Raw genomic sequence first — 25,940 nt, 5'->3', positions numbered from 1 at the left:
TGGAGTATGGCAGCGTTGTGTGGTGGCCCTCCTCTGCTCGAGGGGTTGCGCGCTTGGAGTCCATCCAGCGTAGGGCTACCCGTTTCGCGCTCCGTTCGTGGGGCAGCAACAACGACTACACAGCAAGGTGTTTGTTGCTCGGGTTACCCCAACTCGACGACCGAATACGAAATGCTAGGCTGGCTTTTATCGTTGGGCTTCTCAATGGTAGCATCGATTGTCCGGTTTTGCTCTCGTCGATACAGCTGTACGTGCCTGCAAGAACTCTCCGCCCTCGGGCGATGCTGGCCATCCCAGAGACAAGGACCGCCTTCGCCTCCCGAGACCCGTTTTTGCGTATATGTCGATGGCAAATGTGTTGAGTCGCATTAATTTACTTCGCGCCTCTCGCCAGAATCTTAAGCGTCCTTGTAATTGTTATTGTTGTTATTATTGTGTTATTGTAAAGCGTGTGACTATTTATGTTATATTCCTATTGTACCCTTACATATATCGAGAGGGCTTATGAGGTCCGTCGATCATTTAATAAATATACAAATATACAAATATACAAATTATCGACTTTGTGGGGTTGGAAAGGCAATACGATTACATAATAACATATGATGACGTCCTTTGCACTTCTCACATCTTGCTGATGAACGGCAAAAGATAGATCGATGATTTCTAGTCAAGCAATTGAAGCATAGTGCATTCTTTTTGACTACCTCCTGGCGTTCTGTTCCTGATAGCCGCTCAAATGATGGACACCTTGCTACTGGGTGATCACCCTGGCATACAATGCAACATTTTGTAACGGCTTTGTGTGCTTGGCTCGCACATACTAAAGTTGTGTTCGGTTTCGTTCCCTTCTTTCTCTGCCCGTTGTTCTCTGCACGACTTGAAATGGGATCATTTGCTGCTTTTGTAGATATTCTGTTTGTCCCATCGGTAACGGTGTTGTTCAAAATCTTTATCCTCTTTTCACAGAATTCCATCAGCTCATCAAAATTGTCTTCCTGGTCAGCTGCAAAGATTTCGTATGCCATTAACGTATCCTGATGAATTTTGCATCTTACCAGACTTGTTAAAGGTGTACCCCATTTTGATACTGGCTCCTCTGGTCGTTCCATTCCCCGCACCAACCGTCGAGATTCATTAACGATTCGAGTCAACTCTTCGGGTGTTGCTGCTGCCAAAGTTTGAAGATCCATGAGCGCCTTAAAATACTCGCGCTTCAGCTTTTTTTCATCATCGAAACGCTTCAAAAGCGCCTTCCATGTACTCGAATAGTTCTCCCCCACAAGTTGAACATGTTCAAATTGTCGAGCTACATCTCCTCTCAGCGACGCCAGTAAATATTGCAGCTTCATAACCTCAGACAACTCCACTACCTCGTGCACCATCAATTCGAAACGATCCTTAAAGCTCATCCATTGCGTACTATCACCACTAAACGTAGGAAGCTCTATTTTCGGTAACCGCACTTGTGAACTCGAAAACATTGTGTTCATCATAGTACTGTTCGCGATCGGTCGTACACTTTCATCTCGTCCTTGTTTTTCTAACTGAAAACCCTTCACTTTGTGATACTTTCTTTGAAACTCCTTCCTCTCACTTCTTAACTGTACCTCATCACACTCATCATACTCCAATAACAACTTTTCCCGCACGCTTTCATAAGTCTTTTTTGCCTCTTCCAAGTACAAAAGCTGACTACTTAATTCACAACGTTGTGCATCCACGTAATTATCCATAAATTCTTCAAATTTCTCTAGGCCTGCCAATCGATCTTGGTAAATTCTTATCCACGGCACCATTTTTTCTGCTTCTTTCGATGCTTTCGGCATTTTAAAGTTCAACGACACTCCTCAAATTGCGATGGCGAACACTGACGCCAACTCGTTCACGATGGCTCAAACACACTAACCGCAAACTGATTGTCCTAGCAAAGATCTTTCTGACGCTAAACTTTGTTCTAATTTTCACACGATTTTACCACTCCTAGCATTCGAACCCGCGAATAGGCCGAAATACACTTCTCATCCCAACTCGGGAGCAGTTCCAACACAAATGTGTGTAGTTTTCTAGCAATCAACAAAAAACAATTTTACGTCACCTATAGTTACGCACACCTCTGTAACCCACGCTATGGCCGAACTAACGCACACGCACAAATCGCTAGTACAATTGCTAAAGCTAAAAAAAACGGTACACGCACAAAATTACGCTTACGCACACTTACGCGCTTACTTCTGCAGTCTAAGCCGCCGACTCCCGGAAAAGTGTAATAACAGTCACGAAACTCTATGCCACTTCATGTGCACTCACGTAAAAACACGCACATAAAGGCATGCACCGGCAAATCGTACGCCTACACTCTTCCACTCACAAACAATCTCGTGGATTCAGCACAAGAAAAAACGATACAATCGCAGCGATCTTGTGATGAGAATCTAAGTGTCCCATATTCTATTGCGATTTTTACAACTCTCTTACTCCCTTTTGTTCGAAGGACCAAATGTTCGAGTCAACTCTTCGTTCGAGTCAAACCTCTTTAAATACCCGAATCATGGAGTTGAGGGGGTCCAACAATAGAACCGAATCACGCACAACTTTACAAGCAGGAGTCTGTAATATTCCGGTGTCGATATATACGGAGGAAATTACTATTATTTTATTGTGATCCTTATTACTTGTGATGGATTACTGTTAAATAGTTGTCGATTCAAAGAGGATTCTTACGCACGTGTTGTCTGGTTGAAGGTTTTAGCAAAAGAGAGCGAGGTTTATTCAACATCTGACGTTCTTGCTTATTCGACGTCCCGCTTAGCCTTTGTCGTCGTTTACATATGTGCGGATCGACTTCTTGCGCGTTGCACTTATTCAACACTCCTCCAACGCGTGTTTGTTAATTATTCAACAAACAACGCGTGTTTGTTAATGAATTAGCTCCACCGACAAACCGACGTGACACTTTGAACAAAATGAGCTTCAAAAGTTGTCTCCTTATTTCAAATGAAAATACGTTAAACACTAGCGCCATCTCTATAATGATTCGCTTACTACAGTGACACAGAAAAGAAACTGCTAAATCCCCTTTTTGTTTTTCTTCGCAAATTCCAATGCGTATTGTTTTATGTACTTCTCACATCTTTTGCATTGATTTGGAAACTTACAAAATGATTTTCCTGGGTGTTTTGTCCAATAATTCTCACAAAATCGTGACTCACACTTCCTTCGCAATTCGTATTTAGAAAAGTTGTTTACATCGAAGCAGCAGTGAACAGAGCTTACTTTGACAGAAGTGATCGCCTCACTGGTAAATGACAGTACTTTCGTGTGGGACACTTTTGTAACGCCAGTGTCACGTCGGTTTGTCGGTGTTAGCTCCTCCTAAATATATCCAGCTAATCCTATCATTGCAACTAACTTTTGCAATCTTATCCTCGGCAAGGGTTTTGTAAGGAGATCTGCTATCATAATTTCCGAAGCACAATATACACAACTAATCTTTCTTTCCTTGATCTGATTCTTGGTGAAGTAATATCTCGTAGCGATATGCTTTGTTCTGTTGCTTAACTTTTCTCCTTCTAACAATTTCAGGCAGCTCTGATTATCTTCATATATTAAAACCTCTTGCTCATCGTTGAGCTCCTTAAGAAGTAATTTAAGCCAAATCGCTTCCTGAATTGCCTCCGATAATGCTACAAACTCAGCTTCTGTGGTAGAAAGTGACACGCAACTTTGTTTCCTACATGCCCAGCTAACTGTTCCACCATTCACTTTAAATACGTATCCGCTGTTGGATTTCCTATCCTGTTTGTTTTCTGCCCAGTCTGAATCGCAGTATCCTATAATTCCATTTGTTGTGTCTTCTTGGCTCAACCGCAAACGAAAATCAATTGTACCCTTTAAGTATCGTACCACCCGTTTAACCTCTTTCCAATCACTTTGAGTGGGCCTAATCGTTTTCTGACTCAAAATCGAAACTGCTGCTGCGATATCGGGCCTCGTATTTATCGCTATGTAAAGCAGCTTACCGATCATCTTCTGGTAGTCATAGTTACTTGCTAGCGTAACTTCTTCTTCTTCGCGCTTAACGTAACCGGGGTCGAGAGGGATATTGGATATCTTCGCGTCGACTAAGCCACAAGTTTCGATCACATCGGTTATGTATTTCCTCTGGCTCAGGAAATAATCGCCTCGTTTGTCCTTTTCTATCTCAATTCCTAAAAAGAAACAAACATCACCGATAACATTTACCTCGAATGACTTCTGCAGTCCCGCGAGTAACGACGATATAATATAAATCTCTTCTTCCAGCTTTGCATACAGGAATGCGGTTTTGATATCATACTGCTTCACCGCCAAGTTCTTCTTAGCAGCTACTGACATCAGACTACGAAAGGTCGTTTGCCTGACTACCGGCGCAAACACTTCATCGTAATCCTTCCCATACTGCTGGCTAAACCCTTGAGCAACTAATCAGGCTTTGTATCGGTACAACTTTCCATCTGCGTCGGTTTTGCGCTTATAAACCCATTTGCACCCAATCGCTTTACGTCCTGAAGGCAAATCTACTATCGTTCATGTGTCATTAGCTTCGATTGACTCGAGCTCTTCAGCCATAGCTTGCTTCCACTGATCCGCATCCCAGGAAGCCATTGCCTCTGCATAATTCTTCGGTTCCTAACTGCACAACTCTTGTTGAAAAGCAGCAACCCCTTCCGGTTCACCTTCTGTACTTTCATAATCATCACTGCTTTCGTCAGACGACACTGGACCAGGTGCGCTTGTATTGCCAACCACGAAATCGTTGAACCTTTCAGGAACCTTATGCTGACGTTTACTGCGTCTCAACACCTGAGGCTCTACTTCACTTATGCTGGTAGATGGAGTATTCGTGTTGATATGTGATGGCATATCTCCCACCGTGCTGTCGCTTATATGCTCCAAATCATTTTCATCATTGTGGCTGCTTCCCTGTACTTCACTTAAATCAAGCAACACTGTGCTATCTAGCTCGGGAATCTGCGCATTTGTATCACCACCTTCATTGATGAAAATGACATCGCGACTTTTCATCATGCACCTTGCAGCAGGATCGTACAACCGATACCCCTTGGTGTCCTCTTCAAATCCAACGAGCACACACTCTTTTGATTTAGGATCCCATTTCTGTCGCTTCACCTTGGGAATCTGTACCATCGTTTTCGTACCAAACACCCGGACATGTGCAATATCCGGTTTCTTGCCGCTCCACACCTCTTCTGGTGACAAATCATGGCTATTGGTCAGCGATCTATTTATCAAATATACAGCTGTCTGCACAGCTTCTGCCCAGAATGTTTTCGGCAACTTCGCTTCGTACAGCATACAACGCGCCTTTTCCACAATTGTTCGGTTTGCACGTTCTGCCATGCCATTCTGTTCCGGCGTGTACTCATTTGTTGTCTGATGCCGTATGCCATGCTTCTGTAAATATTTTTGAAATATTGCATTGATGTATTCTTTGCCATTGTCCGTTCGAAGCACTTTCATTCTTCTCTCACTCTGACGTTCTGCTTTCACATGGAAATCTTTGAAGCATTCTAGCACTTCATCAGCTGACTTGCTTTTCAAAAAGTACACCCACACTCGTCGCGACATATCATCAATAAAAGTTATATAATAACGATTACCTCCCAATGATGACACTTCCATGGGACCAGAAATATCCGAGTGTATTACTTCCAGCAATCCATCAGCTCTCGTTCCACTCTTACTAAAAGGCAACCGCGTCTGCTTTCCCATCGGACAAATCCGACAATCACCAATCGAATCTTTTCCGTTCATTTGCATACCATTCACGACACCATTGGCCATCTTTCTCAGGTTGCTTGCATTCATATGGCCCAACCGCTTATGCCATATTTCCATCGAATGATCTGAGCATGCCAGTACCTTATTTCGTTCACACGATTTCCGTTCGATTATCTTGAACAAATCGTTCTCCATCACACCAGTCGCAATAACAATGCCATCACTATTCATTATTCGGCATCCTTCGTTATCAAACACGACTGTATTCCCCTTTTGCACTATTCGTGACACCGACAGCAAATTCATCGAAAGATTGGGAATATAGTGAACATCGTGAACCGGTAGAATACCCCCTTGTCTACTCTTAGCCGGATAAAGTTTTGCAGTGCCACATGCTTTGACCTGCATGGTCCTATTATTCGCAGCCAGGACCGTTCCGCTTCTATCTTTCACGGCTTCCAAGAGTTTGAGGTTACGTGTCATATGCATCGTGGCACCAGAATCCACATACCAATCGCTCTCTGCACCTTCACCAACACTTAACAGAACCGCTCCAAACGCATTCGATCTTGCATTAGATTGATCATCGCATTGTCTAGCGATGTGGCCAAATTTATGACATTTCCAACATTTGGGGCCTTTGTGATCAAATCTTCTAGGCTGGTTCTTTACGCGTAGCTTGTGTGTATCACGTTTCACGACACATATTTTTTCATGCGTCGAATCTTCTTCCTCTTGCAACAGAATCGTTTTCACCGAATCGCCCGTTATAGCTGTGCCTGAATTCTTTAATGCCATCACCATCGGCTGATAACGTTCAGGCAACCCAGCAAGGAGAAGCGCACCAACAAATCGTTCTGCAATCGTGAAACCGATCGCGTTTAATTGGTGGCATGTAGAAATCATTTTGTTCGCATACTGTTCCATGGATCCACAGCTCTCCAAGTCGGTTCTAATTAGCTTGTAAAGCAGACCAACTTCTCGTGCTAAGCCCGTTTCTTCAAACGCGTCACACAGCTTCTTCCAAGCTTCTTGAGCCGTTCGTGTATCTTTCACATGATAATAATTATGCGGTTCTAACAGCAATATGATTCTACCTCGCGCTTTCTTATCCTTTACGGGATTCACGGCCTCTACTGTTCCGTCGGCTTTCACAATAGGCTCGACGGCGTCCCACAGGTCTTCGACTTCTAAAAACGTCTGCACAGCGAATTTCCATGTCGACCAGTTCTCTCGTCCTACCAGTCGTTCGATTCCGGTATTTTTCACGATTTCGGACATTTTTGTGGATCTGGGCCCATAACCTGTTAAATAGTTGTCGATTCAAAGAGGATTCTTACGCACGTGTTGTCTGGTTGAAGGTTTTAGCAAAAGAGAGCGAGGTTTATTCAACATCTGACGTTCTTGCTTATTCGACGTCCCGCTTATCCTTTGTCGTCGTTTACATATGTGCGGATCGACTTCTTGCGCGTTGCACTTATTCAACAATTACTTTTGCTTTCTGGCACCCCAGACAAGCCTTAACCCAGTTTGCTACGACACTGTTCATCGCTGGCCAAAAATATCTCTCCGACATAATATTTCGCGACACTCTTATCCCTGGATGGGCAATGTTGTGAATGCCGTCGAAAATTTCCTTTCGTAACGACATGGGAACGTAGAGCCGGTTTTTTCCTGTCGAAAACTCGAATACCAAATCTGCTCCTCCAAGTTTTATTTTTTCAAGCGTGTATTTTGAGTCATGACATTTCTCGTTGTTTAATAAGTTTTGCAATTGCTCATCAGAGCGTTTATGGTCGGAGAAAACTTGATAGTTTAGGTCTTCTATGGCATCTGCTTCTCCTAAACGCAAGAGAGCATCAGCGACACTGTCTCCTCTTATGTACCGTATGTCACTTGAGAATTGAGAAATAAAATCAAGGTGTCGATTTTGTCGCGGTGACTTCTCAGCTTTCGAAGTCAATGCTGTCGTGAGTGGTTTATGGTCGGTGTAGATGACAAATGACCTTCCCTCTAAAAAATGTCTAAAATTTTTTATACTGAGGACTATTGCTAACAGCTCTCTGTCGAACGTGGAGTATCTTTGTTCTGTCGGAGATATTAGTTTGGAAAAGAATGCCAACGGTTGACACTTCCCTTGGTAATGTTGTTGTAGTACGGCTCCTACAGCGTAATTGGACGCGTCTGTAGTTAATGAGTATTGTGCGTCGGTTTTTGGGTGTGACAGTATCGTAGCGTGAACTAGATCAGACTTGACCTGTGTAGTATAGCAACCTTATAGATACGTTGTATATATAAACCTTGTTATGCTGCTTGACAGATGAAAGATGGATTAACAATAAAGAGCAATCGCATGTGGAACTACGAGGAGTCAAGACGTGTTTTATCACGATACTACATTTGGCGACGAGTAAAAAGAAATAAAGAGAACTAGCAGTGGAACAAAATCAGACGGCAAGATACAATGAATACGATTGGTAAGCTTACTTCGTTTTGTTACTTCGGAAATGTGAAAGAAGGAAAATGTGATTGAAAGTACATTTGTATTGCAATTTGCTTAAATGCAGTGAACCCCGATTCAATTCGGACTTGCGTAAAAGCTGATGAAAAATGAAGCCAATTGGAAATTTGCTTAAATGCAGGACTATCCAAGTGAAAAGTGTGGTTAAAAAAAAAAATGAACATTGCTCCCTTGTTAATTTGCTTTAATGCAGAATACGGTAAACGTGTTGAAACAAGTTTCGCTTAAACGCCGAATCTATGTGTAACAAAGAATGAGTATTGTTCCTTTGTTTGCTTGAATGCAGAACTCGGAAAACATGTCGGAACAGGAAATCCATATGTGAGTGTTTGGCACAAAGTCGAGTATTAATACATGCAAGGATGGCTTATGTATGAGTGCGCATCTTTGTCAAAATGGAGGATGAAACGCAGAAAAACGGAAAGACATGTGAATTATAAAAAAAGCAAATCAATCAAATGTGCGTGATGGGATTTTTCCTGAAAATTTCTTAAACGCTGAATAATAAAAATAAAAAAAATAATAAAAATAATAATAATAATAAAAATAATAATAATAATAATAAGATGATTGAAAGATCAAGTGTTCTACAATAAGTATTATGTTATTGCACCAGTGTTAGTGTGATGCAGTGTTGTCAAACTCTTAATGCATAATGCAGAGCTGCATGTTTGGATGTGTGAATAAACACAATCCTAATGTATTTTGACTATTTACATGAATTTCACAGACGCACACGTCTGATTTCTTCTGAATGACTAAATTCTGTTGTATTATTTTTACAGATCTATTTCGTTTCCCAGGGCTGACGCCTCAACCGTTTAATTATGAGGGTCACCGAGAAAACCTTGGAAATGAGTGGAAAAAATGGATTAAATCTTTCGAAATCATGCTTCGAACATCTCGAATTGATGATGAGGAGTGGAAGAAAGACCTACTATTGCATTTTGTGGGACCAAAGGTCCAACAAATTTATGAAACTCTGCCAGAACTACCAAGCATTGAGAAACGAGGACCTCTTTCAAATATTGAACAATATACCCCCAATATGAACAGCTACGAAGAGGCCGTAGCAAAATTAAATAATTTCTTCTTGCCGAGACAAAACCCCACCTATGAACGACACCTATTGCGGCAAATTAAACAACAACCAGGAGAGAATTTTGACACTTTTATAGTGAAATTACGCATACAAGCAGAAAGATGCGGCTATGGCGACAAGACAGAAGAAAATATTAGAGATCAGATTATTGAAAACTGTCAGTCAGCTGCATTGCGTAGAGAGTTATTGAGACTAGGCGACGCTAATCTCGATAAAATATTGAGTGTAGCAAAAATTCTTGAAACAGTTGCTCATCAAGAAAAATCGTTCATAGGAAGTCAGCATCAAGTTGACGATGTTAATAAAATTGATGGGTATTCTGTTCATAAAAAGAGAATTTTTGCTGAAACAAATCAAATGCAATGCCATCGTTGTGGCTATATGGGACATCTTGCCAAAGACGAGAAATGCCCAGCCAAAGGAAAAACTTGTAGTAAATGCGGCGGCATGAATCATTTCGCTAAGAGGTGTCGCACTAAAAACCCAGAACAAAGGACTTTCAAGGGTACCAAGAAATATCGACGAGAGGCAACAGAAGCTGGAAATAGAGAGTACAAACATGACACAGTGAAACATATTGATAACAATACCACGGAATACGTCTTCCATCTCACGCCATATGATAACAGCAGCGAAATGTGTTGTAAAATAGGTGGTATCCCTATAAACGCTATGATCGATTCGGGATCAAAATACAACTTAATCAGCCAAATTGTCTGGGAGCAACTAAAGTCCCAACATGTTGTTGTATCAAATCAACACCGTGATGCCACAATTACACTCAAGGCATATGGCGGACAGGTACTGCCGCTCGTAGGTGTGTTTACTGCTACAGTTACTTTAGGCTCAGCAGAAACTACTGCCGATTTCTATGTTGTGAAGGGTGATGGCAAAACTTTAATTGGGCGTGATACGGCTACTCTCATGGGAGCGTTGAAAATTACCGTTCCTGTAAATACGGTTGACAACGAAAACCATAAACTGTCGACCTTGAAGAATGTTGTGGTAGATATACCAATAAAATCAGGTTCAGTAGCTGTCGCTCAGCCATACCGTCGAATACCGGTTGCCTTGGAAAAACTAGTCGATAAAAAACTGGATGAACTACTGATTCAGGGAGTTATCGAGCAAGTAAATGAGCCATCTAAGCGGGTATCACCTGTAGTAGTTGTCCCTAAAGGAAACAACGATGTTCGCATATGTGTAGATATGCGGCGCGCTAACGAGGCGGTTGAGAGAGAAAATCATCCACTACCTACTTTTGAGGACTTCTTACCACATATGGCTAAGGCAAAGGTATTTTCCCGTCTGGACATTAAAAATGCTTTCCACCAGGTTAGTGCAAACGAAGGTTGATTAAGGATTGATTGCGATTTAAATTCTTTTGTTAACCTAATCTATTTGAATTACGTTGCTTATAACTCAATCGAAATATATTATACCAGAAACTAATCCTAATGAGTTTCATTTTAGGTAGAAATTTCAAAACAATCTCGGGGGATTACTACGTTCATCACACGTAGAGGGTTGTTCCGTTACACCAGACTTATGTTTGGGATAAACTGTGCACCAGAGCTGTTCCAGAAAACTATGGAACAAATTCTTACAGGCTGTGAAGGATGCTTGAATTACATCGATGACATTATTGTATACGGATCGCATAGAGATGAACATGACAAAAGACTGACAAAGGTTCTCCAAAGGCTCAAAGAGTGGAACGTGGTGCTAAATGCAGATAAATGCGTTTACGGGGTATCAGAAACGAGAATTTTAGGGCATGTTATATCTGCAGAAGGAGTAAAACCAGACAAAGATAAACTAAATGCGATACGAAACTTCAGGGCACCAAAATCAGCAGAAGAAGTTCGAAGTTTTTTAGGTTTAGTAAATTATGTAGGAAAATTTATTCCTGATATGGCAACCATTACACATCCATTACGACAGCTAACAGTTGAAAAGGAAAAATTTGTATGGAAATCAGAGCATCATTCAGCGTTCGAGAAACTCAAATCGTTTATGATAAGCCCATCAACACTAGGTTTTTTTTGATATTGGAGATAGAACACAGTTAATTGCTGACGCAAGTCCTGTTGGGTTAGGAGCGGTATTAATACAGATAAATTCAGAAGGAAATCCGAGAGTAATTGCATACGCAAGCAAAAGTCTATCTAATACAGAAAAACGCTATGCACAAATTGAAAAAGAGGCCCTAGCGCTTGTTTGGGCAGTAGAACGCTTCCATTTTTATCTATATGGTCGTCAATTTGAACTTATAACAGATCATAAACCATTAGAAAAAATATTTAGTACAAAATCGAAACCATGTGCCAGGATCTAGAGATGGGTAATACGGCTGCAATCTTACAAAGCATCTGTTATTTATAGACCAGGGAAATCCAATATTGCTGATCCACTTTCACGCCTCGCGATCACAGAGACCGTAGAAGGTAAACCATTTGATGAGTTTTCTGAACAGTATGTGGCATGGATTATTTCCAATGCATCACCAGTAGCGCTAAAGCTTACAGAGATAGAAAAAGCTTCAAAAGCCGATGGAACTATTCAAGCGGTTCGTCAGGGAATCGAAAAGAATGAATGGACCGAAGATACTTCGACATTCAAAATGTTTTCTACTGAACTATGCTTTGCTAACAATATACTGTTGCGAGGAAACAGAATAGTTATGCCTGCTTCATTAAGAGAAAGGACCTTACATCTAGCCCATGAAGGTCACCCAGGTATGAGCATTATGAAACAGCGATTAAGGGCCAAAGTATGGTGGCCAAAACTTGACTTACAAGTAGAACAATACGTCAGGAATTGCCGGGGATGTATGCTGGTCTCTGCAGCGCCCGCTCCAGAACCAATGAAGAGAAGAGAATTGCCATCAGCACCATGGCAACACGTGGCCATTGATTTTCTAGGACCTCTCCCATCAGGCCATTCGTTGTTAGTAGTAGTCGATTATTTCAGTCGCTACATAGAAGTAGAAATTATGAAAAAGACGGATTCTATACAGACTATAGGACGGTTAAATTCAATTTTTGCACGATTCGGACTACCTCTATCTATTACTGCAGATAATGGGCCGCAGTTCTCAAGCGAAGAGTTCCTACAGTTTTGCACCACCAATAACATTATATTGATCAGTACCACCCCATACTGGTCGCAACAAAATGGTGAAGTCGAAAGACAAAATCGATCCCTTCTTAAAACGACTTGTCATCAGTCAATCAATGAATGCAAATTGGATCGAAGAGCTTAACAAATACCTATTAATGTATCGATCTTCTCCTCATTCAGTCACTAAGAAAACACCGTCGGAGATGCTTTTTAATTATAACATAAGAGATAAATTACCATCTATATTTAATCCAATAGTTGAACATGAAGAAGTGGCAGACAGAGATAAGGAAGCTAAACACAATGGTAAAATGTATTCAGATAAACGAAGAAACGCAAAAGTTAGCTCAATATGCCCGGGTGACGAAGTTCTGGTCAAACGAATGCGTAAAACCAACAAACTATCATCTAACTTTGGGACAAAAGTTTTTAAGGTGGTTGAAAGGAAAGGAGGAGATGTATTAATAGCATCAAAAGAATCCGGTTTGAAATACCGGAGGCACGTATCTCATTTGCTTAAAGTTTCTACAGAAGAAGGTAACCCCCTTGCACCAGAATCAGTAGACAACGGAATGGTAGATCCAAATAACAAAGAAAAGAATGTTACTTGCAAAGATACCACAAGCAAATTAACTGATAGAAGTCTTAGCTATAAGCCAAGTAATGAGACCACAAGATCTAAAAGAACTATTCAAAAACCAAATTACTTAAACGACTATATTAGCAGTTAGAAATCCATTAGTTAGTAAGCAATACATTATCTATAAAAAAAGGAAAGTGAATGTAGTATAGCAACCTTATAGATACGTTGTATATATAAACCTTGTTATGCTGCTTGACAGATGAAAGATGGATTAACAATAAAGAGCAATCGCATGTGGAACTACGAGGAGTCAAGACGTGTTTTATCACGATACTACAACCTGACGAACTGCTTTGTCACACTCCTCCGACCACTCGAAGTTTTTTTTTATTTTTCTTACTACCATGTTCAGCAACAAGTTTGTGCAAGGGTCTGAGCGCATCGGAAAGCCCTGGCAGAAAACGGTGATAATAGTTTATCATTCCAACAAATCGTTGCAATTGTTTTAACGAATGCGGTGTTGGAAATGATTGTATCGCCTCTACCTTCTTTGAGCATGGGGTAATTCCTTTAACTGAGATTGTATGCTCTAGAAAATCGATAGTAGAAAGTCCTAGTTGGTTGGTTGGTTAGTTGGTTAGTTGGTTTGATTTTTATGTCGTATTCTGCTAGCCGATTGAATACACTTTGTAAGTGTTCAAGGTGAAGTTCCTTTGTAGGACTAGCGATTGAAATGTCGTCAATGTAGACGAAAACGAAATCAAAACCGTTGAATAGACTATTCATAAACCTTTGAAATGTTTGACCTGCATTTCTAAGGCCAAAAGGCATTCTTAAGAATTCGAACATTCCGAAAGGTGTTGTGATAGCTGTCTTGTGTACATCTTCCTCTGCTATTGGAATCATGTGATACGCCCTTATCAGGTCTAATTTTGAAAAATACTTGCACCCGTGTAAATTCATAGAGAAATCCTGTATATGAGGAATGGGGTATCTATCTGGCGTTGTGATTGCATTTAGCCGACGGTAGTCGTCGCATGGTCGCTAATCTTGGTCTCCTTTTGGTACCATATGCAAGGGGGAGGATCCTGGTGAGGAAGATGGACGACGACATATTCCAAGGTTTATCATTTGTTGGAATTCTGCTAAGGCAATTTTATGTTTCTCTGGATCAAGGCGACGTGGTTTTGCAAATGGCAGTGGCCCTTTTGTCTCTATGTAATGCAAAACATTATGGTTTGCCGGTTTCTTATAGTCTGGGGGCTCTACCAACGAAGGAAATTGGTGCAAAACCTTTCCAAACTCCCCAGCTTCTACCAAAAAATGTTTCGGAGATGGTGTATCTAGTGTTGTGCCAATGTGCCTTTGGTCGTTAATTGAGTGACCGAATCGAGTAACCTACGTCTTCTAAGATCCACCATTATATTATTTTTGAACAAAAAGTCCGCACCTATGATAGGTCGATTAACGGACGCAATTATAAAAACATGGCTGAAAAGTCTTTTTAAACCGAGACTTAACTGAAACAGCTTCGTACCATACGTCGCGATAGTACTACCATTGGCTGCTTGCAGTACCATGTCTGTTGGTTTGTATGCTTTTCCGACCAAACTAACTGGTATGACGGATACATCAGCTCCCGTGTCTATTAGGAATGTGAATGAAGTTACTTCATCATTTATAAATAGACGTGGAGGGAAACTGTTGTTTGCCCTTGGGAGATCCGCCACCTCCCGTGAGCCACTTAGTTTTTTTGTTCCGCGCTTCATTAGCTGCTTGCGACGCTGTAAAATTACAGGGTTCCAAGCATCTGTTGGCGGCATTTCCGAAACGGAAATGATTCCAACAAAAAGGGTGCTTCCTTACGTTAGATGGGGTTCTTTGTCGGATGCTCTGTTTTGTCCTGGAAGCACTCCGCCCGTGGTTGCGAGGTCCCTGGTTGGAATTGAATTCTTCACCATATCTTTTAGCTCGTTAACTTCACGACGAAGTATATTGGCCAGAGAATCCTGTGGCACTGAAGCTCTAGGGTGCACTTCGGATATTCCCTCACCGTGTGTACACTCCCACAATCTATCGGCAATCCGCATGTGGAAGCGATAACAAGACCTTTGTATAGCGTGGATTTGAAATTATATTTATTTTAATTGGTTCAAAATTATTCACACTTTTTTACAATTTGGGTCTTCACACATTGATTAATAAATCGCTTCTGTTGCGCATGCCCTTATTTGGTCAATATTTCTCGCGCGCTCTGCCGATTCCCGATCCTCGACCGTTGACCTAGCACACGAACCCTGACCGCTTAGAACGATTGTTCTCTCTCTCTCTCTCTCTCGCCCGATCATCTATCCTGCTCGCGTTTTATAGCAGTGGTGATCGATTGCGCTCAGATCGATTAACGCACCTCTGTTTATCCCAACCTTTGTACTGTTTATATTTTGGCGTGTCAACATTCCCCCCCACGTGAATCCATGCGGTTTGGATTCACCAGTTGATAAAGACGCGACAATCAACCTACTGTGTTTTGCCGTTCCCACTATCAGCCTTTGCATCATCAATTTCTTCCTCTCTATCAACTTCTGCATCGATCCTCGCTAGTTTTACGACCGGGCGTTTTAACATTTTCCCGTGCGCTGTACTCACCATCGCCTGCCTGACTCTACCGTCACATCTAGGAAACACTTTTTCTACAACAGCTCGTGGCCATTCCTTTCGAGCTCCTTCCGTCACGAAGACCAACGCGCCCACTTTCAACTGTTCGCCTTCTTTTTGCCACTTGGCTCGCCCATGAAGAGTCGGGACGTATTCTTTGAGCCATCTGTCCCAAAAGTGGCTGGTGAGTTCTGTAGCTCGGCAATAGCTGTTCCTTAGAGCTTCCGCCGGGTGTGGTACAATGGTTACCATCTCCTTTCTTCCTACCGACGATCCTAAAAGGAAGTGGTTTGGTGTTAATGCTTCCGAGTCGGAGAGCGTTTGTGGCATGTATGTGAGGGGGCGCGAATTAATCAGGCTCTCTGAGTCTGCAAGAACTGTGAGTAGAATTTCGTCATTTAATTTTCCCCTATCGTCAAACGCATTCAATGCTTCTTTGACACTCCTCACCATTCGCTTCCATACTCCGCCCATGTGTGGTGCTGAAGGTGGATTGAATCGCCACGTAGTGTGTGCGTCGGTAAAGGTGTCGGCTAGGGAGTACTTATTGTCTGCTATTTGTTTTTGTAGCTCGTTGTTAGCGCCGACGAAATTCGTGCCGTTATCGGAAAATATTTCGGTAGGAGGACCCCTTCGACTCACAAACCGACGAATTGCCATGATGCACGCTACTGTAGACAAGCTATGTGCGACTTCTAAGTGCAATGCTCGTGTAACGAGGCAAGTAAACACAGCTACGTATCGTTTTTCTCGCCGTCTTGCATTGACCACCTCTATTGGCCCCAGGTAGTCGATGCCTACTGCAGTAAACGGACGAATGTGGGAGGTAAGTCTCGCTTCTAGGAGTGGTGCCATTCTAGGTATGCTCGGCTGACATTTTCTTATTTTGCAGCGTTGACAGTTTTTCATTGTCCTGGAGACACACGAACGCAGATGTTGTATGTAGTACCGCTGCCTAATCTCATTCACAACCGTTTCGCTATTGGCATGCCCGAACCTGCGGTGATAATCGTTAATGATCAGTTCCGTCACGGCGTGATTTTTCGGGAGTATGATCGGATAACGTGCGTTGAGATCTATCTGCTTTGCTTTGCATATTCGGCTATTCACGCGTAGAACTCCGTGTGCGTCTTTAAAAGGCGTGAGCGAGAACAGGGGGTTGTTTTTCTCCAGTTCGGTTACGGCATCCTGTTTTAGGTCTGGCTGGCTGATCTCTAGCTTTTGCATTTCCGCATGATATGCGTCTTCTTGAGTAAGCTTCCATATCACTATCTCAGCCTTCTCAAACTCTTCGGAGCTCAGGGGTAAGTTTTCGTACGAAAAAGATTTTAGAATATGAGCTTGCTGTTTTTTAGTGGCCTTTAACGTTAACACCGGAAGACCTACACGTTTTCGTCTACAATTTGATATAAACCGGTACAGAATCGCTACTGTCCGCACAAACACGCTCCATTTAGAAAATCGTTCAGGTTTTAGGCTAAAACTCTCTATTTCTGTGTGCATCATTACATGTCCGCGACGCTTTTCCGTTGTGTTATCGATAGGTTTCTGTGGTGGCCAAGCCTTTTCTGGTTTGTGCAAGAACGATGGTCCAAGTAACCACATTCCGTTTGGCTGAATGTCTGTTTCTTTGCACCATTTAGTTAAGCAGTCTGCCGGATTTTCTTTCGTGGGAACATGCCTCCAGTTGTGCAGTTCGGTTAGCGTCAGTATTTCGCCAACTCGGCAAGCTACAAATTGTTTAAACTCCCGCGTGGGAGAACGGATCCAGGACAAGACAACTTCAGAGTCAGTATGTATGAATTTGTGACGAATGTGTAACTCCAAATTTTCGCTCACTGCTTGCATTAGTCTTGCCCCTAGCAATGCTGCTTCGAGCTCCATGCGCGGTATAGACAAATGTTTTAATGGTGCTACGCGACTTCTCGCCATCACCAAACAGCAATTAATCTCGCTAGCCGTTGCCATGCGGAGGTAGGCTGCACATCCATACCCAAGTTCACTCGCATCGGTGAACACATGAAGTTGAATGCTATTGTAGTCAACCACCGATGTTTTCGAGAAGTACCATCGAGGAATTTCCAGCCTTTCGATACCCGGTAGTAGGTTAACCCATCGTTGCCATTTAAGATGTTCTGAGTCGCTCAACTCAGCATCCCAGTCCAGTCCGGACCGCCATAAGTCTTGCATTAGGATTCGGCCATGGATCAGTGCTGGGGCTAGAAGGCCTAGAGGATCGAATAAGCTCATCACAATGCGCAGTACAATTCGCTTTGTCGGCCTCTTTTCTCCTACCGCATAAGGTTTCAGAGCATCTTGCCAATTTGCAGCAAATCTTATTACGTCGGTTGACGTGTCCCAGGTGAGACCTAGAACTCTCGGAAATTGTTCTTTTTGTTCCAGTTCTATCGCCTTGTGTTGGATTCTTTTAGCTTTTTCCAAACCTACAAGGGCTGTTGACTCGTTACTCATCCAATTGCGCATATTAAAACCGGCTTTGCTATGTATAAAGTGGACTTGTCGTGCTCTCGCATTTGCTTCTTCTACGGTGTCGCAGCTATCAAAGTAATCATCCATGTAGGTTTTCTGCTTGATTGCAGCAGCAGCTTCTGGGTGCGTCTCTTTGTATTGGTCAGCATTCACGTGCATAACGTACTGAGCAGAACACGGTGAGCAAGTTGCGCCAAACGTAGCGATGTATGTTTTGGGACTTTCGCTCGGATCGAATCGGAAAAGAAATCGTTGAGAGTGTGTGTCGGGCTTTCTTATCCGTATTTGATGGAACATCTTTTCAATATCACCTCCAAAGGCGACACGTCTCTGTCTGAATTTGCACAGCACTCCAGGAAGCTGAATTAGTAAGTCTGGGCCTTTCAGCAGCTTTGAATTCAAACCCCGTTTACTTTAGCAGCTGCATCCCACACTAGTCTTTTCTTCTCCGGTTTGCGAGGGTGGCCAACGACGTTTATTGGTAAGTACCATGCACGACCAGGAGGGGCTTCAAGCACCTCCTCGTTAGATGCTTCATGCGCAAATCTCTCGGCTGAACTATCTTCCGCAACTGCTGCGATGTTCTGCGCGATGTTCACTTCAAGTAGCCCTTGTCGGTCCATGCTGTTCGGATGTTGCACAGTTTCATCTACACTCGATATTCTTTCGTGACGGTGGACCGGGAATGGCGTTGCTGCTGTCGATCCGTCGATGCTTTTTGGACCATAAATCGACCAGCCTAGTGACCAGCCCAATCAGCAGTTGAGGTACTGCGTTACGATACTGTATCGCCGGAAGTTCCTGTGAACCGTAAATTAGAACCACACTATCTAAACCACAAATAATTAGCACTTAAATTTACCGCACTCAAAACGAACCAAGAAAACCACTTATACAGCTAGAACAATTACACACTTTATTTCCTAACGCAGCTAGCCTTGTACCCTATTCAATCTAAACCGCACACGCTTTGTCCTACAGCTAATCTACGAATAATCGAAAGCATCTGTGCTTTGGATCTCTCGCACCTCGCACCCCGCACTCACTCTCTCATCTGTTCGCCTCTTCGTCGTTGCTCTTAATCCGCACTCACTCTCGCATCTTTTCGCCTCTTCGTCGTTGCTCTTATCCGCACGGCTACTCACTCTTCCTTATCTCCTCAATTTGCTATGGTAGCCGGCCGAGATCTCCGCAGTCGATCTCGTGGCATCTACTGTGGTACAGTCGAGGTCGCTACATGTCTTTTCCCTTTTTTTTTTTTTTTTTTTTTCGTTCGTTGCCCCTATCGGTTCACCTCTGCCTTATTGACGATATCGCTATCAACGCATGAGCTAATAACGCTTCCACGCAACTTCTGCGACATTACGTTACTTTGACGATACGATGGCCAATTCATGTCTTTCCGTGTACATGATTCAAGGTAACGCCTAACCTTCTTAACACATCTAAACAGGCCAACCCTTCGTCTAGCTGAATCGTGCACCAACATGTTAACAGCGCCCCTTTGCAATGCTCCTGTCTCCTCCCCATTCCTGACATTTCATTGTGGTGTAAATGTACGTATCTGTATGCGCCGTAATCTCATCGCGTTACGCATTCACATAAATTTCGCCAAGTTTTCGAGCCGCAGATAGAGATTTTTGCCTTCCAAGATTCACCGAATCACCGAATCACCGATTTCCGAGTTGTACCGGTCATGCCGCTTCTTTCTTTGCGCAGTCGCTCTACCGGCCTCATCCGCCATTGCGCAGCCTCTCTACCGGCCTCATCCGTCATTGTCACCTCGAGCCTAATTCTTTTTAGCAGCCGCTCACCAGTATGTCATGTGTTTCCGCGCTTTCAGTCCGTGCCGTGTTGTGCTTCTGCGATAGCGTGTGAAGTAAGATTGAAAAGGTTTATTAGAGTAGTGTGTAATTGTGTAATCGTTCTTTTTTTTTTTTTTTTTTTTTTTTTTTTTTTTTTTTTTGAAAACGTTATAATATATATGTAACCTACCCTAGAACTAATCCCTACGTTGCCCTACCTACCCTACCTAATTTCAAAATGGGTTGTAGCAGCCGAAGATTAATCTATACCTATCCTATCCTATCATAACATATACATTCCGAAGCATCAGTCACGCTCCGCTCTTACCGCTGCTCTTTCGTTTCACTCTTACTATTCGTTAAACTTCTTCAGTCGGTTGTTATGTACCTTCTCCAACCTTTTGCCATTTTTTAGTACGCATGTCTGGTCACTGGGAATGTCGACCACTTCGTACGGGCCCCTCCATAAGCTTTGTAGTTTTTGACCTACTCCTGTGGGGTTGTTTCTTACCAGGACTAATTCTCCCCACATTGGTTGCCACTGCCTAGCATCTTTATCATATCTCAGTTTCCGTTTTTCCTTCGAGTCTACCAGATTTTCCTTCGCTACCAAGTGCATTTCGCTGAATTTGTTTTTTAAATCTTCGCAAAAATCTTCGTAAAGTATTTTCCCGCTATTCGGGTTAAACACTGACGTAGGTAGCCTAGCTTTCCGTCCGAAGACTAATTCATAAGGAGAAAATCCTGTTGATGAATTCGTACTGGTATTATATTCGAATGAAAAGTATGGCAACAACTGATCCCAAGTTTCCTGATTTCCTTGCACAAATGACCTCAGATAAATCTTAAGTTCTCTGTTTGCGCGCTCCACCAAATTGGCCTGAGGGTGATAAGCCGATGTATTTATCTTTTTTATCTTTAATATTCTGCACGTGTCCTTCATAACCTTACTCATAAAATTGGTACCCTGATCTGTAACGAGTTGAACCGGTGACCCTACTACACACACAACACCTTCTACAAAGGTTCTGGCCACCGTTTCCGATTCCTGGTTCTTCATAGGCAGTGCCAATAAATAGCGCGAAAGATCGTCTTGGATTACTAAAGCATATTTGTGACCTTGACTAGATTCGGGGAGTACTACTATATCCATAAACATTTTCTCGAATGGCCTCGATGAGGTAGTGGATATTTGCATGGGTATCTTGTTATAGCGGCCTATTTTGTTAATTTGGCAAGACCGGCAATTTCTGACATAGCGCTCAATATCACTATTCATATTCTTCCAATAAAACAATTCTTTAATACGTTTTTTCATCCGTCGTACCCCCACGTGACCTCCTAGGGGATCATCGTGAAATTCGTTTAATACTGTATTGATCTCCTCGTTTTTGATTTCTATTCTCTCTGAATCCGACGAATAATTTTTAAATTTCGTTATATCTATGCTTTGAACTTGGTTTTTTCGTTTCTTGCGCAATTCTTCCTGTTCTGGAGATGTATACTCTATTCCCATATTGCATAAGTCCTTCCAATGATTTTCGACGTCCTCTTTACTCCTGTTTAAATCCACCGTCGCCATCTCCTCACTATTAGGAAAGTCTCCGACTTGTTCTAATAACGGAGTCTTTCGTTCTTTCCCAATGGCATTAGTTTGCTCTTTTACTTTCTGTTGTCGAGTAACGACTGCCAGTGTACCTACTTTTTATCCTCTTCTTTGACCTCGCTCGTTTTCACTTCGGGAAGGCGAGAAAGAAAATCTGCTACAACATTTTCTTTTCCCTTTTTAAATCTTATCTCGCAATTCATCCCTTGTAATCTTAGTCGTAACCTCGTCAAAACGGCAGAGTTTTCTTTAAGTCGCCAAATGGAAACCAAAGGCCTATGATCTGAATATATGATGAACCTCTGTCCATATATGTAATGTTTAAAATATTCTGTCGCCCAAACAATTGCTAATAACTCCTTTTCGATAGGATGGTAACGCCGCTCAGGCATGGACAAGGATCTACTAGCGTAGGCGATTGGCTTTCCTATGGTGCTTTCGTTTGATAAAACGGCACCAAGTGCGTAGTCACTGGCGTCCGTTGTTATAACGAAAACATCTTCAAAATTCGGGCGAACCAGTAGAGGCTCAGAAATAAGAGTTTGTTTTAGCGTTTCAAATGCTTCATCACAATTGCTATCCCAAATAAATGGTACATCCTTTTTTAAAAGGTCATGTAACGGTTTTCGAATATCTGATACGTTACGTATAAATTTACCATAAAAATTAATAGTGCCCAGGAACGAACGCAGTTGTTTTATCGTCTTAGGTTTTGGCATATTCACAATGGCTTCAATGTTAGCTGAAGTAGGTTTGATCCCTTTCTCATTGATCGTATGTCCAAGGTAGGTTATTTCGCTTTGTAATAATTTGCATTTTTTTGGTTCGATCTTTAAATTGTGTTGTTTCAAGGCATTGAATATTTTAAGCAGGTTTGCATTATGCTCTTCTTCCGTCTCCCCAAAAATAATAATATCGTCTAAGTAAACTAAGGCCTTTACTGGTTGAACGGTATAGAGCACAGCGTTCATCAACTTTTGGAAAGTAGACGGACTATTTTTCAGGCCCATAGGCATCCTTGTGAACTCATAATGCCCTCGTAAGGTAGAAAAAGCAGTCTTCTGTGCATCGTTAGGTTCTATGGGAATTTGAAAGAATCCCGATTTTAAATCAATAGTGGAAAATATTTTACTATTGCTAATACTACTCAATATATCCTCGATTCTAGGTATTGGGTACACGAACGGTTTTGTAATAACATTAAGTGCTCGGAAATCAACTACAATACGATACATTTTTTTGCCATTTTCCTCCTGTTTCTTCGGAACGCACAATACCGGGGCATTCCACGGGCTTTTGCTCGGTTTAATGATGCCTTGCTTAAGCATTTCTTCAATATTTTCCTCTATGATATTATTTAAGGATCCTGGGAATCTATATTGCCTCTTATATATTGGAATGTTTGAACTTGTTTCGATCTCGTGAGTCGCTGCTTCCGTAAAACTTAATGTATCCCCTGGTAAGAAGAAAATCTCATTAAACGATTCTAGAATGCTTTCCATTGTGTTTTTGCTTGTAGTATTTAGGTGCTCTAAATTAATTGCTGTCATTATTTCCCTTAGCCGCTCACTTCCAGTTATCATTTTGCTATTACGCAACTGTAGTAAATCGAAATCAACGTTTTTATCCTCAATACTTACTAGCAGCTCTTGACTTTCCTGTCTTACATTCATATTTTTTAATTCAAATGAAATGTCTTCGCTGTTGGTTTCGCCAACGCCCGGGTGTAAATTATCAACAAAATTTGTACAACTGTCTTGGCCAGAGCTGATGGCTTGTGGGTAGTTCTTTTTTAGGAAAATGGTTTTAAAGTTTTCTCCTACCGCTCCCAGATGCGTTCTTAAAAATTCAGCGCCAATTATTCCCGGAAAGTCTAGGGTTTCCAAAACATAAAACTTTACAATGTAGCATGAGTTCCCCACATGTAAATCAAGAGAAATGGAACCTATAGCTTTTGATAAAGTTCCATTGAACGCTGAAAATGTTTTTTGGTCCGCATAATCAATATTTTGTTCCCCATACTGCCTGGCTGATTCCCAACTTAAAGCGTTAGCGCATGCTCCAGAATCTATCATGTATTCTATATTTTGACACAATTTGTAAACTGAAGGTATTTCCACAGTAAATTTTCCTCCATCAGTGACCTTTAACTCAAGTGATTCGTATCTAGAGGCAACAGTATCACCATTAACGTTATCTAGATTATTTTGCTCGACTAAAGTTTGAAAGTTATAAAAATTGTTGTTATCTAATGAAGAGCTAGTGTTTCCATCGCTATCATCTAGTTCTTCAGCTATTCGTTTTTTGAAAAATTATTTGGTTGTCGCGGTTGTCTAGAAAAATTATTTTGATTGTACGATTGCGTTAAATTCCCTTGGCCATTATTGGAGCTATTAAAATTAGTTGTGCTGTTCTGCTGTGGTGAGCCACAACCATTGATGCTGGCATTTGACATATTAAACTGATTATTTCCTCTCAGTGCATATGTCCTTGAGGAATGCGGGCCATCGATTCTTGAGGCAGTTCTTTCCCAACTATTTCCTTGGTTTCCTGAATAGGTGTTATAACGTGTGTTTCCATCATTCATACTAGAAGCTTCAGTTTTCCTTAATCTTTCCTCTATCATGTGAATGTGCTCCAGCTGAATAACTTCTTCTTCAAGGTATTCTAAAAGGTGATCAAAATCTAAATGTTTGTTGGTTCGTGCTAAGGTTTGCAATTCCGGATTCTTCAATCCTGCTAAAAAATGAATTTTTAAATTTTTAATTGCATAGGAATCTTCCGAATTTTTTGTGTCATTACTCATAATATGTTCCTTTAACATCAAAACCCTTTCTTTATAGGAACTATATGGCTCATGAAACCCCTGTCGTAGAGTTTCTACTTCATGGAAAATGGCTTCCAAATGAAAACGCTCTCCAAAAACATTCACGAGGTTATTCCTAATCTCATCCCATGTATCAGCCACTATTCTTTTAAAATATCCTGCAGCGTTACCCCTCAATTTTAACATTACTATGCGAATTAATTCCTCTTCCGAATGTCCATCAGGAATCTGTTTAGCAAAATAATCGATCTGATAGAGGAATCCATCTAATTCCTTCGGCGCACCATTATAATCAGGGATAAACTTCATGGCGTTTTCAATGGGGAACTCGTAAGCCATATTGGCGTTGGTGCCGTTTAATAACCTGTCCAGCTCAAAACTTTGGTTAAGTAATTCCCGCTTCAACCTGCGGATTCGTTCTTTGTGATTGCAACTGGCCTCACTTATCGTTGTTGAATTTAGTTTGTTGGATTCGATATAATTTATATTATTTAAGCTACCAGTTGCTACCTGGATTGCTCTACTCCTAAGTGCCAAAACTCGTTCGGTCATGCCAAAGTCAATGACCCTGCCCAACTAATATGTCACTAATACTATGTCACTGAAAATCTATATCACTTATAATCTATATCTCTAATAATCTATATCTCTAATAATCTATCACTAATAATCTATATCACTATTTTACTTTACCTCTATCTCTACTACATACAATTAACCAATACAAAACTTAAGTAAACTATTAAACGACGATTCGAATGACCTAAAAAGTAGACAATAAATTAGTAAAATTCAACAATAATTGTTATCAATTAATAAAATGAATAAATACAAAAAATCAATTAAATAAATATAAAAATTGTGATAACATTTGGCAAACAACCACACTGACGATACACCACACCCTACTTTTAGTGACTCTCTCGATCATTCACTGCCGCCATTGCAACGATGATGCTAGCTCCTTTATCACTGCTACTTCTATGAAGAGAAGGAAAAAGTTACGTACTTATCTACTTCTATGTATTCGTTTTTGTGTAGTCTAAATAAAAAAATTAAAAGTAAACGTTACGCTATGTTTAACACTAATAGCTAGGTAATAGCACCGTTCACCAGTCAGAAAAGACGCACCACACAGGCTAAATAACGCACTGCTTTCCGCTGTCACCACATGAACCGTAAATTAGAACCACACTATCTAAACCACAAATAATTAGCACTTAAATTTACCGCACTCAAAACGAACCAAGAAAACCACTTATACAGCTAGAACAATTACACACTTTATTTCCTAACGCAGCTAGCCTTGTACCCTATTCAATCTAAACCGCACACGCTTTGTCCTACAGCTAATCTACGAATAATCGAAAGCATCTGTGCTTTGGATCTCTCGCACCTCGCACCCCGCACTCACTCTCTCATCTGTTCGCCTCTTCGTCGTTGC

At 41.5% G+C, this 25,940-nt stretch overlaps 1 protein-coding gene across 2 annotated transcripts; it reads left to right on the top strand.

Moving 5' to 3' along the window:
- The first annotated feature begins 8,048 nt into the window (after positions 1 to 8,048).
- LOC120904900 (uncharacterized protein K02A2.6-like) lies at positions 8,049 to 11,732 on the top strand. 2 transcript variants are annotated; one of them, XM_040315373.1, is made up of 3 exons: positions 8,049 to 8,261; positions 9,091 to 10,742; positions 10,881 to 11,732. In XM_040315373.1, the coding sequence occupies exons 1-3, from the start codon at positions 8,249 to 8,251 to the stop codon at positions 11,454 to 11,456; spliced, it is 2,241 nt and encodes a 746-aa protein (XP_040171307.1). In that variant the 5' UTR covers positions 8,049 to 8,248; the 3' UTR covers positions 11,457 to 11,732. The 2 variants fall into 2 exon arrangements, with proteins under 2 accessions (XP_040171307.1, XP_040171306.1); XM_040315372.1 differs by having other exon boundaries at positions 8,049 to 10,742.
- The last annotated feature ends 14,208 nt before the right edge of the window (positions 11,733 to 25,940 follow it).

Source organism: Anopheles arabiensis, chromosome 3 (assembly GCF_016920715.1).
Source record: "Anopheles arabiensis isolate DONGOLA chromosome 3, AaraD3, whole genome shotgun sequence".
In the NCBI taxonomy this organism is placed as follows: Eukaryota; Metazoa; Arthropoda; class Insecta; order Diptera; family Culicidae; genus Anopheles; species Anopheles arabiensis.
Note: the sequence above shows the minus strand (reverse complement) of the source record. Positions and strands in the feature narration are given on the sequence as shown.